General features: G+C 40.1%; 1 protein-coding gene across 5 annotated transcripts in view; it reads left to right on the top strand.

The window, feature by feature from the left end:
- The first annotated feature begins 225 nt into the window (after positions 1-225).
- The window catches only part of LOC121513236, a 17,955-nt gene continuing 3,200 nt past the window's right edge, over positions 226-14,980 (top strand). The window contains exons 1-7 of one of the 5 annotated variants that reach the window (XM_041792839.1): positions 226-569; positions 1,847-1,940; positions 4,655-4,720; positions 7,871-7,936; positions 11,578-11,679; positions 11,772-11,861; positions 14,639-14,693. In XM_041792839.1, coding sequence (XP_041648773.1) covers positions 434-569; positions 1,847-1,940; positions 4,655-4,720; positions 7,871-7,936; positions 11,578-11,679; positions 11,772-11,861; positions 14,639-14,693 — 609 coding nt within the window. In that variant the 5' untranslated portion in view covers positions 226-433. Of the gene's footprint in view, positions 570-595; positions 689-902; positions 959-1,846; positions 1,941-4,654; positions 4,721-7,870; positions 7,937-11,577; positions 11,680-11,771; positions 11,862-14,635; positions 14,694-14,980 lie in introns of those variants that run through there. The other 4 variants (XM_041792838.1, XM_041792842.1, XM_041792841.1 and 1 more) reach the window with 4 other exon arrangements.

Below are 14,980 nucleotides of genomic sequence, written 5' to 3'. Positions count from 1 at the left end.
TCAACAGATGTAAACTACTAACTACTATCTCCAAAAGTAGTATGGGAGGTATATGCTTCAGCTATCAGGCACCTCTCTTTTTGAGTCACATAGAATGACAGAAACCACACAGAACTGCAGCCTCTCAGACGTCAGCGCGGAGCCTTAACAGCCAATCAAACAGCCAAACTGGGGTCAAGAGGCGGGACTTGTACGCTGCATTCAGAGGCTCCTTGGAGATCCAAGAAGTCCTAACGTCGAACTGTAATGTGTTCAAGTGCTCAACCGTTAATAATTGGCGGGGACGCTTACATGTCAGTTGACCACTACCTTGTGCTTCCCTGGATTTGTTACCTTAAATGAGATGCCTCTAAATATTTTGTTGACTCGCTGTGATAGCCGTTAGCTAAATGGGGAGGGGGCCCCGGTGTGGGGTCTCGCCCCTCCCCTGAGCATGCTGCGGGGATTTCTTTCTGATGCTGCGTTCCAGGCAACCCGTAACTCGGAAATTTCCCAGTCGAAATCTCCGAGTTCCGACCTGAAAGCGTTCCAGGCAAATTACGACTTCGGTTTGATCGCAAGGAATTCTGGTATGTAAACAAACCAACATGGCAGACATTATAAGATTCATGCTTAATCATTTCAATCACCAAAGGAGCCTGCAACTTGCTCGTTTGAGTGAAACGGAGGAGGGGAAACGGCGCATAAGGTAACAGAAGCGTATACTTTATATTTCACGGTATTTGTCGTTATTTTGAAACGCTGCCATATTGTTTAGGTAGTGATGTGACGTCACAAGTTGTAACTCGGAGTGCATCGATCTGGTACGAGTTCACGGGTGGGAAGTTACGAGTTCGACGGCCGTTCCAGTGCACTTTCACGAGTTACAGGTGGGAAAAACAGGAGTTACGGGTTGCCTAGAACGCAGCATGAGTTAGTTTCGTTTTTGAGGAAGCAGGTCGTGTTTGGTCGTGGAAAGGTAAAGTTAAGAAATATATCTTTTCCGAGATTTACAGACATATTTCAAAGTTTCTGCTACACTTCTGCAACATCCAAGGTAACTAGTAACGTTGAGTTATGTTTTTATTAATCTCTAACTAGAAACCTTCGTCCGGCCTTCATAAAAAAACGCATCCTGTTTTGAAAATTAAGAATTTCTCTGATGTTGTAAATTTTCTGAAATATCTGAGATACTTTCCACAAAGTTCTACATACTGCATCTTTCTGTGATGAAGACATTTTGGAGCATGCAGGATGGATACATGTGCTCTTGGAATCCAAAAATGTTTCAAAAAGTCTGTTAAGCTCTTTTAAACACTCTGGTTTTGTCCTGTATCTTTGATTTGTGCTGGATGAGGTCCAAACTACTGTTTTCATTAAATAAATCTGATTAGTTGATAAAAGTCAGAAATTCAGGTTGCTGTTTCTTGTTTAGGATTTCATTGTGGGTCTGAGGCTTGGCCAGCTGAGATCCACTGGTATAAACTACCAAGATACACGTTTTTTTAACAGGAGTTTCTCATATTTACGTTTTCTCTCACTCAGATTTTTTGTGGACAATGAACATCAGTTTTTATTTCATATTTGAATTTCTGATATTTCAAGCCAAGTTTCTAGGGGCTTTAGGTTTCAAAATGGTCATCTTCAAACCGAAGATGATGTCAGATTATCGCATTTTTTGTTTAACTGAGCTGATCTGTCTTTGAACGTAGCACCAAGCAGCTATCAGAGGATCTGTCGCTTTGGGAAATTCCTCTTGGCTTTTTTACCAAGTACTTTGGATTCTTGAAAAGCTCCAAATCTTTCTCCTCAGACATCAGCGTCCTAATATTTGTAATTTCTCTTGTAACTTGTTCATTTCTTTCAGGTCTGAACAAGAAATTGACTGGCAGCAGAATTTTCCCAGACATGGACATACCCATGAACCTACTTCCTGTGAAGAAGAGCTTTTTTGATGTCTGGTAGGGTTCATTTTCAAAGAAGGTCACCAAGTCTTGTGGTCTATATATTCTTTGTCTTTTCTGAATTCTGTTTGATTTCACACATGAAGAGAAAAGGCCTTTTTCTCTTTGACTTAGCTGTTGGTTCAAAGAGCTGTCTCTTATTTTTAAACTGTGAAACTCAAATCAAAAGTAAAATGTGTTTCTCTCAACAGATGGAATAATTTAAAAGCACAAATTTGGTATCAGTAATTTCCTTTTCTTTTTTTAAGGTCTGAACATGTTGAAACAGGGTTCAACGGACCCTCTTTTGCAATGGATTTATTTTCAAAGTATTTAAGGAGGAAAAGGATGAATTTGAAGTAGGTCTGTGCGATATATCAGATTTAGAGATTTGATTAAATTTTTTGTTAGGACGAATTGAAAATAAAAATCTAGATTTTCTGATATCCCCCTGGGGCTCCCTTAGTTTACACCCTCCCCCTCCTTCACCACAGCGACGCGCAAAGAACAGCACGGCTACCGGTGCAAATCCTGAGTTTTTCTTTAGCTGTTTCTACCTGGTTCAGGGCTGCAGCTTGAGACCATGAACACACCACAGCACGCTGCAATATTTGTTTAAAAACTGTGGTAACTAAAGGAAGCAGCCAGGCAAATGTGTGTCAACATCTCAATCAAAGGCGTGCAGCCGAGTGGCGAAATTGACAAGACCGTTTACATCCATCAAACACATACTTAAAGCAGTCAATAGCACTGAAATGTAGTGGTGGACACCGGGCAGTAAACCAGTATCAATACTGTCAACTGTAAAAATTCTGCCAGGGAATGGACTTGTGCATCGCCGTCATTACCAGTTGTTAAATGGGTGCGTTCAGCTGTAGAGCCCACACAAGCCATGACGCAGCCACTAGCTAGCAAAGTGATGGGAAACGGCTTATTCTGGGTCCAGTCAGCAGTAAGTTCTGCTCTAGCAGTAAAAGCAGCCACGTAACTAACTGAACGTCACTCACTCGCGCCGCTGTGTTTAAACTCTAATACAGTAAACATGATAAACCTGTGTTTTTCCTCTCTTAGTGTAATGTCTGTGATAATACGGACTGTGTTCGCTTTGCAGAGCCTATCTGTCGGTCTGTCTGGGCTTTCACACAAGTTGGGTCACCTCGGTTTGTTTTTAGTTCAGCACTACAGTGATGCCGCTTAAACAATAGTTTGAAATGTGTTTAAACTCCTGACTCGCTAAATAAATTCATGTTCAGTCGTAGATGCGTGCTGTGGCATTAAACGAGACAGAGATGTACAGTGCTTAACAAATGTATTAGACCACCTGTCATATTGAAGCATCATGAAGTGCTTCAATGCAGACTCTTTGATTTTCAGTCAGCTCTACGTTTAACCATTTTGAACAGGAATGAGGAATTTCAAACTGAATTCACCCAAATTTGAGCCGGCTCACTGGGCTTCTCTGAGAAGTCAGAAATTAATCAAGCATAACATTCAACCACTAAAACTAGTTTTTCTGTTTAGGAATGAAAGTAAATAACTATAATTTGACATATTAATCAAGAAATATTAATGTGATTTACTATTTTTTTCATTTTTTTGTAAATCAGTAAATTTGAAAATTAATGGATAACAATAATAATTCTATTTTAGCATTAAAATTATCGTTTGGGTTAAAGAGCTTCTACATATTGGTGTATTAACCATTGCAGAAACATAAAAAATGATTTTGGTAATTACTAATGCTGTTAATTTAGGGCAGCTGTGGCATAAACCTTACTTTGGTTAGGGTTAGGGTGGTCTAATACATTTGTTAAGCACTTTATATACAAGAAGCAGGTCAGAAAAAGCAGTTGCAGGCTTCATACTTACAAGGAGAATAATAATAGATTTTATTTCTGCGCCTTCGTAAGCACTTTATTTCACTTTGCAAGGTGGGGTGATGTGGATAATGGATGGAGTTGGGTTTGGTGGATAGATCTAGTTGAGTGTCATCCGTGTAGCAGTGGAAGTAAATGTTGAATTTATGGGAGATGAAACTAAGAGGAAATACATAGATGATAAATCGTAGGGGCCCAGGACAGAACCTTGAGGAACGCTGGTAGAGACTGGAGACAGGTGGGATTTGAAGGGTTTGAGTTGTGTGAATTGAGACTGCATGTTATTGTGATATTCACATGTTCACCTTAAGCAGGCCACACACTACACGATAACCATGCTGGTTGTCCAGGTGTGTCATACCCAAACGCCTGCACTTTCACAGAAACAGAGATTAACCCCCCCTACTTTTGATCAGAACTGGCCAAAGTTATAGGCAGTAGGCAACTGGAAAGGAAGTGGTGGCTCTAGCGCCAAACATTTTCACCAAAGCCCTAAAACATGAAGAAATGACTAGATCATCATGTTCCCCACTCTCTCTGCTCTGATTGGCTCAGCCGTTCTCTCTCTCTCTCTCTCTCACGTGTGAGCTTCCAGCCTCACACCCTCTATCTAGCATCTTCCTGGGTTCACTATGACAGTACAAGAGCAGGAGAGAGATGAGAGAGTGTCCAAAAACATGAACTGGTTGTCTTCTCATTGTAACAGACAGCAGTGTTGGTTAGAGAGATGGAGCAGAGAAACCTGGAGAGAGTTTAGTGATACAATGTAGGCAGAGTTTGTTCTCATGACTGTAGGACAAATATTTATAGGCCTGTGTACCTGATTTCACAGAATACTTTCTTCTGTTCATACAGGAGGAAACTGTACTTGAGAGCTGAAGATGATGAAGAGAGACAAAGGCTGAGAGCAGAGCTGGCGTGGTAAGCAGTGCCCACACTACTGATCACACTGTTTGTGAAAGCTTGCGTGATGATGGGAAACAACAAATGGACACACAGAGCTATACCAGAGTATTTAAACTCATGCACTGTGCGTAGTGGCCTGGCTCCTTGGTTCAGCACTGGCACAGCGTTGTGGTCCTCTAATTCTTCTTTCTGTGTGTGGATCAGTGATGAGAAATGTTAACGTTTAGGTTAATAATAACCACAGGTGCTGCATGCTGCAGCAGGGAAGTTGAGCATACACTGCTTTCCACATTATTAAGCAAATGAAATTTTCTCTTATTTTCCTAAATATTAATGCAAATGACAGTCAGAGTTTTTTTCAAGTCATCAGCTGTTAGAGCATAATTCAAATGTTTTTGAACAAACTTCATAGTGATAACCATTTTTTTTTAAATAAAAACCTCAAAATGCACTGTTCCACATTATTAAGCAGGCCACAGGTTTCAGCAATATGGGAAAGAAAAAGGATCTCTGCTGCTGAAAAGTGTCAAACAGTGTAATGCCTTGGACAAGGGATGAAAACATATTTCATGAAAAAATAGTTGTGATTATCATACTGTGAAGACATTTGTGGCTGATTCGGAGCACAGACGGGTTCATGCAGGTAAAGGCATAATGAGGAAGGTTTCTGATGGACAAACTCATGGGATTAAGAGAGCAGATGCTAATCATTACAAAGCAGCAAACAGGCATTTGAAGCTGCTGGTGCCTCTGGAGTCCCACCAACCTGAAGGTGTAGGATCCTCCAGAGGCGACTCTTTTTTACCATGGAAGAAAGTGACTGACCACTTTCTTCCATGGTAAAAAAGAAGAGCAGTGCCTCCTGTAGCAAAATTTTCTTCATGCATGACAATGCACCATCTCATGCTGCAAAGAATCCCTCTGTGTCATTGGCTGCTATGAGCATAAAAGGAGAGAAACTCATGGTGTGGCCCCCATCCTCCTCTGACTTCAACCCTACTGAGAACCTTTGGAGCATCCTCAAGCTAAAGATCTATGAGGGTGGGAGGCAGTTCACATCAAAACAGCAGCTCTGGGAGAATATTCTGACATCCTGCAAAGAAATTCAAGCAGAAACTCTCCAAAAACTCACAAGTTCAATGGATGCAAGAATAGTGAAGGTGATATCAAAGAAGGGCTCCTATGTTAACATTGAACTTGGCCTATTCAGATGTTTTTGATTGGAATAGCTTTGATTTCAGTGAATATGACCTCCTAATGCTGCAATTTCTACAAATGACCATTTTCAGTTCTTTACAACCTATAAAATGTTTTAAAACTCTGTGGTGCTTAATAATGTGGAACAGTGCATTTTGAGGTTTTTATTTAAAAAAAAAACAGTTATCATTATGATGTTTGTTCAAAAACATTTGAATTATGCTCTAACGGCTGATGACTTAAAAAATATTCTGTCATTTGCGTTAATATTTAGGACAATAAGAGAAAAATGTCATTTGTTTAATAATGCGGAAAGCGGTGTAATCACCCATCAACAGATTTTAAATGTCTGAATTTTTTTAGCCCCCACTTTTGTGAAATGTAAATGAAGTTTATCGATGTTTGTGAGTTATTTAAAGCTCTAAAGTAGTCCCTAACTATAAGAATCCTATAAGCTACACCCACGGCACGATGGAGCTCAAAGGGCTGCACAACCCAGATATAAATAATGAAGGCTGATCTTTATATGTTTCTAAGCACATGGGACATTGCTTTACATACTGTATAATAGCATAATTGTGGATTATTATTGTAATTTATCTTGATGCAATAGGTTAAAGAGATCAGCTAATTTATCACGCACAGAGACACGGAGAATGAGAAGAGGACAAAAGGAGACAAAGGATGATTTGATTCTGTAACTCTGCTTACCTGGAAGGTGTGAAAACAAAGGCTTCAACTTTAAGTCACTTCTAGCTAGGAATGAGCGTTCTTGCTTTTATTACTGCCATGAAGACAGTACTGTGTAAAAAAGGGCACGTTTAAAAATACCTTGAGAGTCTGTGTCCATTCCCACCAGCAGCACCACTGTGTCTGTTTGTGAAGATGCTTTAAAGGTGATAACAGAACTTCTGTTAATGATGTCAGGCCAATTTGACTCTGGATCCCATGGTGGCTAAACCAGCTGGTGGGACAGTGAGGTGGAGAGAGGAAGAGGACCTGAGAGTGTGGGAGGGGGTGCTGATGTTCAGGAAGTCAGAGAGATAGAGAGAGGGGCGAGGTTATGGATGGACTTAAAGGTGAGGAGCAGAGTCTTAAAGTCAGTGGAGAAGTTGACCAGGAGCCTTTTGCTAAAATGGATTTAGTGCCGATGAGGAGACCTTCAGTTTTATCACTGTTGAGTTTGAGGAAGTTGTGTGAGAACCAGGATCAGATTTCCTGTTAACATTCACAGAGGGAGGAGGGTGGAGTTGGGTTTGGTGGATAGATAGAGCTGGGTGTCATCCACGTAGCAGTGGAAGTTAGTGTTGAATTTACAGAAGACGTGACCAAGAGGAAGAACATAGATGATAAATAGTAGGGGGACCAGGACAGAACCTTGTGGAACGCTGGTAGAGACTGGAGAAGGGTGGGATTTGAAGGATTATTTTGGTAAATGCTTCCACTGTACAAAGATAAAGGGCTTAAGAGGAACCCTGCATGTTAATGTGATATTCACATGTTCACCTTAAGCAGGCCATACAGTACACAGTAATCATGCTGGTTGTCCAGGTGTGTCATACTCAAACGCCCACCCTATATTCACTCACCCCCTCACTTTTGATCAGAACTGCCCAGTCACAGGCGGTAGGCAACTGGACAGGAAGTGGTGGCGTTAGCCCTGAACATTTTCAATAAAGCCCTATAACATGAACAAATGAGCTTCCAGCCTCACACCCTCCATCTAGCTTGTTCCTGGGTTCACTGTGACAGTACAAGAGCAGGAGAGAGATGAGAGAGTGTCCAAAAACATGAAGTGGTTGTCTTCTCATTGTAACAGACAGCAGTGTTGGTTAGAGAGACGGAGCAGGGAAACCTGGAGAGAGTTTAGTGATACAATGTAGGCAGAGTTTGTTCTCATGGTTGTAGGACAAATATTCATAGGCCTGTTTACCTGATTTCACAGAATACCTTCTTCTCTTCATACAGGTGCAGAGAGTACTTGAGAGCGGAAGATGATGAAGACAGACAAAGGCTGAGAGCAGAGTTGGATAGGTAAGCAGTTCCTACACTACTGGTCAAACTGTTTGTGAAGCTTGTGTGATGATGGAAACATTTTGCAGTGAGTCTAGATATCAGCACCTTCATAATGTAAATGCAGGCCTGTAGTCATTGTTTCCTACTCTGACCAGTTGATATTGAATGTAAGAAGGTGTGTTTGAAATGTGCACAGTTGTATTTGAATGTAAATGAGTGAAGTGTGTATGAAAACAGAGGATTGTTTCAAACTTTGTTCCCTTAATCAAAGCCCTCCATATCACATCCTAGCATTTTTTGTAATCTGCTACTCACAGTGTGTTTCTCCACTTTTCACCATTGGAGTCATCACTGTTAACTGAGAGAAAGAGTGTTTACCTGGCAGATGTGTGTCCCTGCTGATTATACCCTTACTGCTGTTCACACATGGTCTGATAACCATCATATCTTAATGTGTCAGTGATTTAAGCTTATTTCTACCAATACCCATATCATGTCAACTAGGGATGTTCTGATAACATTTTTTCTTCCCAATATTGAGTCTGATACCAAGGTGTTGGATACCTGCAGATACTGAGTACTGATGCAATACCAGCATAAACCTTCTGGGCCGACTGTTCAGGCTGGCAAACTATTTTAGACCTATATTTGACCCAGAACATGGCTCAAATAGAATCATAATATACAGCATCTCTGTGACACTAAAGGTGTTTTTCTGCTGCTTATTGAGTTTTACTGCTAAATATTAAAATAACAATAATACAGGGGGCTGCACTTGCTATTAAGGAAAAAGATAATGAGTTAAACGGCTTTATTCTTGCTATAATGTGAAATATTACATTCATGCATAAAGTAGAGGATATTTAAATGATTAAGTGTCCCTTTACTTTAATGACGAACTGGAAAATGAAAATAAACAATTAAAGAAGAAATAAAGTGTTAGCACCAAACATTTCCTGGGAGAGGATCCCTAAAACCCCAAATATGGCATAATCTAATGTAATTATTTAACTTGCTTTGCTTTTAACTTTAAGAAATGTAAACTGTCATCAGAACTTCATTACACTTTGTAAAATATTTTCTCTGGAGAACCTGGTAAAACCAATTTTTAATATAGAAATAGTTCATTTAATGGGCCCAGTTTCTTTTGTCATCTGTCTAGTACTACTTCTCTTGAAAAAGCAAAAGTGAATGAATAAAAAAATGCAGTATTTCTTATTAGAGTACTCGATTAATTGTCAGAAGAATTGATAGAGTACTCCACTACAAAAATAATCTATTACTGCAGCTACTCTGATTTCAAATGTCAAAAATGTATCATTAAGTCACATTTCTTCTAACTAAAATGAATATAACCATTTCAGGTTGAAAAACATGGTGTTTACAGTAGTTATGGGACTTCCAGCCCATACAGTTTGACTCCTTCAGAGAACACAGAAGTTATTTATAACCCATCTGGTTTTGTTGTTTGTCCAGAGATAGGAAGCATTGGTTTACGAACCTTCAGTTCAAAGGTGTGGGCTTTTACAGCTTTGGCAAAACACTTACTGCCTCAGTGGATATGAGGATTTCACTCTTAAAAAGCCTGTCCTGCACTCTCAGGAGTGCTCACTCAGCAGCTGCCGGTGCAGCCACTTCTGATAACATGTTTCAGATATAGAAAATAGAGAAAAAGAAAGTCTCCTGTGCGTGGCACACACTCTGCCGGTGTCCTGTCTACAGCATTGGAGATGTGGTTTGCCACTGTTGTGTTACAGCGCTGTTTACGGCGAAATGTCCATTAAACTTGGTTGCTTAGTTACTTTATGCTGTTTAAAGCAGAGTCAGGAGAACTACTAAAGTTGAAATTTTATTTCTTTTGTTCATCTTGAGTCTCAAAAATTTTAAATCATATTTAAGCTCTGAACTACAGTTAGATTTTTTTGCATTGAAGAATCTTTTTGTTGCTGTTGTTGTTGTTTAAAGCACTTTGTCAGGAGTATCTCAGGGAGCCATCCTGCAAACTGGCTGAATGATAAGGAGAATTAATCTAAATGTATAAACTATTTCTTTGTTGCACTGTTAAAAATGTTAACATAACATGTTAATACTGTTAAACATATTAAAAATGTTAAAAATACATGTAGTGTGTAATACACATGTAACCCAAAGGCATCACTGTAAGTTTTTCATTAGTGTATGGCTGTATTTGAAAAAAAAAAAAAAAGAAAAACAATTTGTCCTTCATTTTTAGTAAAAATCAAATGTTTTGTCAGTTTCCAAAAAAATAGACAACTAATATTTAAAAATATATATCTATAGTATAGGATGGAATTGGTGTTTTTTTTTACAGTGGAAAAAATGTAATTGAAAAATTGGTGTCGGCCAAAATGAGTTTTAAAATATCTGTGTTGGTGAGGTAGAGGTAAGGACTATAATGCTGACTTTAAGGTGTTGGTAAGAACACTCTTGAGCAGTGTCCTTCTTGAATTTACTCATTTAATTCCATTTCACTGTAACAGTTGAGGATGAACATTGCATTTGAGGCTTGATTCATAACTATAAGTGTACGGTGTTTGGTCTGTAAAACAGTAAACATAAATCAGACACTGTCTGTTTCCATTGCTATCTCTTATAATACACTCTATATGCTAGAATACAATAGCAAGGAGAACCCAAAGAACACCCCTACTGACAAAACAAACACTGAGAATATCAATATAACTAAGACAAATAAGGGTGTGTTTGTTAGCAATGTAAAGGAAACATATGAGTGATATGAAAGCATTTACTTGCTCTTCTTGTAGCTAGCATGCTAATCATTAATGCTAATAATGGGGAGGCAGTGTAAAACACAAGGATGCAAGGCGTCTGAACAAACTGGTTAAAAAAGCTGGCTTTGTGGAATCAAATTGAACTCACTGGAGGATGAGGTGGAGAGATGCGCGCTGAGCAAGGTGGAGGCCATTCTGAGAAACATGGATCATCCACTTCATATCTCCCTCAGTGAGCAAAGAAACAACGGTGGTGGACGGCTCCTATCGCTGCACTGCAGGACAGAACGATTTAGAAAATCTTTCATACCATCAGCAATTAGACTGTACAATTCTAAAGTATACAGATGAGACTCCCAGACGATTGAATTTCCCTTCGGGGATAAATAAAGTTCTTGTATTGTATTGTATTATAATCATGGATGCTAACCACTAGCACACTTATCCATAGACTGTAAGAATTGGACAAACCTTGTGTGACGTCAACTGTCTGCTTACAAAAGGTGGACTCAAACAGCTCTTGAAGCCAATCTGCGGTGGCTTCCATATTGAAATCACAGTCCAAATCGAACTTTGGATCAACCTAACGGGTGTCCAGACGGGACTTCCAGTGTTCCTGCATCCAGCCTCAAGTGGACACTCGTGGTATTGCAATTATTTGTACTTCAGCACAATGCAATGACAACGCAAACAACATCTAACTCTGAACTTCACACTGCTTCGTCTGCTCTGAGTAAGACAGGGATGAACACAGGAAGGGAGGGGCTGTAACGTCACACACACACACACACAGAGCCTTTCGTACAATCAGCATATTGGATATCAGCAAAAATCCAATATTGTGCATCCCTAATTTTAACATCAGATTTCTTCCAAAGAAAAATAATTTTTTTCGTCTTGTCTCAGAAAACATTCATGGATTCTGAGTAAAATGGCAGAACCTTTCGACCCTAGCTGTGTGTCCATGAAGAGTGACCGCTCCAAGGATCTGCCATGGTTTTTCAAAAGGTAAGACTCAGTTTTTCAGTGAGGAAGCAGAACTCAAAAGCACAAAAAAATGTATCACTAATCTTTGCCATTCTTTTATTCATTGATTTAAGTACCAATGAGACTGGATCAAAGTCTTCTGACTATGGCTTTGTGTCCATGAAGAGTGACCGCTCCAAGGATCTACCATGGTTTTTCAAAAGGTAAAATTAAACTTCTTACTGAGGCAGCAAAAGCTGTGGGTGCAAATATTCTTGAAATTCTCTTTTTCCTTTCTAATGCTCCATTTAAATGATCTATAACTGGGTTACATTCTTAAATCACAGTTCTCTGAAGCCATTTTCATATACAGTGGCACGAAAAAGAATGTGAACTTTTTGGAATTATCTGGTTTCTGCATAAATTTGTCATCAAATGTGATCTGATCTGCATTGAAGTCACAGATACAGGTGAACACAATGTGCATCCTAAGTGAACCCTTACCTCCTATTTCCACATGAAGCGACCGCGCCGTGATCCGCGGGCATATCGTACTGTAGAGCACATCATTCCCTCTCTAGCCTATCAAAGCATTTCCACAATTGTGCCCCAGACCGGCAATGGCACGTCCCTGGAGCGCCCCTCCGCTCTGCTATTCTCGGGATACGCTGCAGGTCTGTCTTCAGCGCTGGCCGCTGCCAAACTGCGTCAATTCCTGTTGATCTGAAAGCTCCAAACAGAAAGTCACACGCGTAGAATATCTGGTTCTTCCAAAATACAACACATTGCACGGACTCCCGATCGTAAATCATCGCTATATCAACATTACATCTCATCCTGCAGCGAGAGCAAAGGTCACCGAGAGGTCAGTGGGTCACAGAGCTACAACTTCACCAGTGGTGAGGAAAAGTTAACTTTTGAGGATATTTAGCCAAAGAATTTAACATAAAACCACAGATCCTTTAAGCAAACATTAACCTTTTAACTTCCTAATGTACTCACCTAATGGAGGAAGCAATAATATCATGGACTTATACCGGAAAGGATGATAAATTAACCCCAAAAGGTAAAATAGTCTGCTGTTGACATGCTATTCCAGAGTGAACTCACAATTCTCCCATGATCTCTGTCCACTCATCAGGGCTGTGCGCTGGGGCACAGCGCAGCACTTTAGACATGCTTCCAGTGGGCGAGGTCGCTCACCTTTGGTTGGAGCAAACCCACGGCACTTTGGTGTGCAGTGTAGTCATCCTGTGTGGAAATTGTGGGTTAGGGTAATGGCTCCAAAAAGAGCTAATAGAGTCAGGAGTTAGCACACTTTTAGTCCAGTTAACTAAACAAGATTGGAGCCAAGTGTAGAGCTATTGTGGCCTACACAAACACTCAGACTTTTTGAGTTTGTTCTTTACAAGAAGCATCTGCTAAAGTGATCCATGCTTTGCAAAAACGGGATCTCAGAAGAGCTTCATTCAAGAATTGTTGAATTGCATAAGACTGGAATGGGTTTCAAAGTCATGTAAAAGACTTAAGGTATTCACCTGTCCAAAGTTAAGCCGGGTATACACTCTACGATTTTCCTTTGATTCAGCCACGAATTTAGAGGCACGCAACTCACTCTGAAAACGGGCCGCCTTTCAGTCGGATCAGGCATCATCTGTCATACTTTGTACTGAGGGGTACGACAGCTGACCACGGCCCGACTATGACCTGACGAGTTGCTCCCCACTGGTCGGAGGGATTTCTGGGATGTTTGATATTTTGGTCATATGACTACCAGACACAGTGAGAGCAGAAACGAGAGCAGAATCAACAACGTTGAGGTATTGTTTACCTTTGTAAACTGTCAGACAACATCCTAAATTACAATGACAACAGCTGGAATGACTTTCAGCCCTTGCTATGATAAAGGAAATAAATGGGCAGGAAATATTCCTACCTGCAGACCTGCAGCTGACACAGATGGTGATGCTGTTTGTGTGTGTGGGATAGAGAGAGGTAGCGGGAGAGAGAAAGAATATGACTGGAAACACTTCACTTTCAGTGTGTGAGACTTTTTAAAAGGATTTCTGTCTCAGTCTGTCCTGACTTTACTCGCACAGTGTGAGCGCTCAGGTCGTGTGTGATGGTCGTGCGTCGTAAATGATTCAGTTGCACAGTATGAGCTGATATTCTGCCACGACTGTCATACGATCGGCTTGAAATCTCAACAGGAGCTTCAGACAACCTGTCCATAGAGATGATACAGTGATGTGGCTACTCTCCCTAGAAGTGGGCGTCCAGCCAGGTTGACTCTAAGGACACAACGCAGAATGGTCAAAGGGGTTAAAAATATCCCTAGAGTACCAGCTAAAGGCCTAAAGGAACCATTGGAACAAGTAAACATCACTGTTCATGAGTCTACTATACCTAAAAGATTGAACAGGCATGGTGTCCATCCATCTACCGGTTTGGTGGTTCCTTTCTTCTTCTTCAGGATATTCCAAATGCTAGTACTGCCTTTGGCTAACGTTTGTGCAGTGACTCTGATTGATTTTCTGTCTTCTCTCGGCTTCATAATCGCTTGTTTTTCACCCATAGTCAGCTATCTGGTTTTCACATAGGTTACACCTCCAACTATAAATGCAGTCTGCAGGCAAAAGTCAAATCTGAAACTGAGTGTAGACATTCAGCGCTTTTCATTGTTTGAATAATCCCATAATAAAGCCCAGAATCTGTAAATCAGCAGCAGACTGATAACACCACTAACAGATGTAAAAAAAACAACAACTCATGTCTTTTTGATATATTTGTTATACAGAATATATCCTCGGCATTAACATCAACTCATCTTCATGAGGAAAATTGACCTGTGGGGTAAATTACAGGAAATTTCATAAGTTTTTATTTGAAAATGTATGATTTGTAGTATTTTTAAACAAACTATTATTTTTTTAAGTTTGTGAGACACCACATGCTTGAAGTTGGATGAAATCTCTTACAGACCATGTTTTCTTTACAGCAGTCATGACAAGACTTCAGAGACCGGTGGAAAAAGAGACCTGGGCTCTATATTTCAGGTGTGTAACTTACAAGCTGACTGACCTTAGCAGCCACAGATAAGAGAAATACTCTGTAGTCTGTATTGTTTACTTCAATCCTATTTTCAATCACTCAGTCTCGCATTAATGCTTTATATTGATTCTGATTACAGAGCGTAAAGATGGTCCTAACAGACAGAAACAGAATAAAGGAGCTTGATGAGCAGAATGTTTAGAAATAAAAGCTTCTTAATCTGAAGCAACAACCTAATCCCAGTGAGAAGAATACCTGAGTAGATGGTGCAGAAGGAGGGCTGAGACAGAAT

This window comes from Cheilinus undulatus, linkage group 8 (assembly GCF_018320785.1).
Source record: "Cheilinus undulatus linkage group 8, ASM1832078v1, whole genome shotgun sequence".
NCBI classification, from domain to species: Eukaryota; Metazoa; Chordata; class Actinopteri; order Labriformes; family Labridae; genus Cheilinus; species Cheilinus undulatus.
Note: the sequence above shows the minus strand (reverse complement) of the source record. Positions and strands in the feature narration are given on the sequence as shown.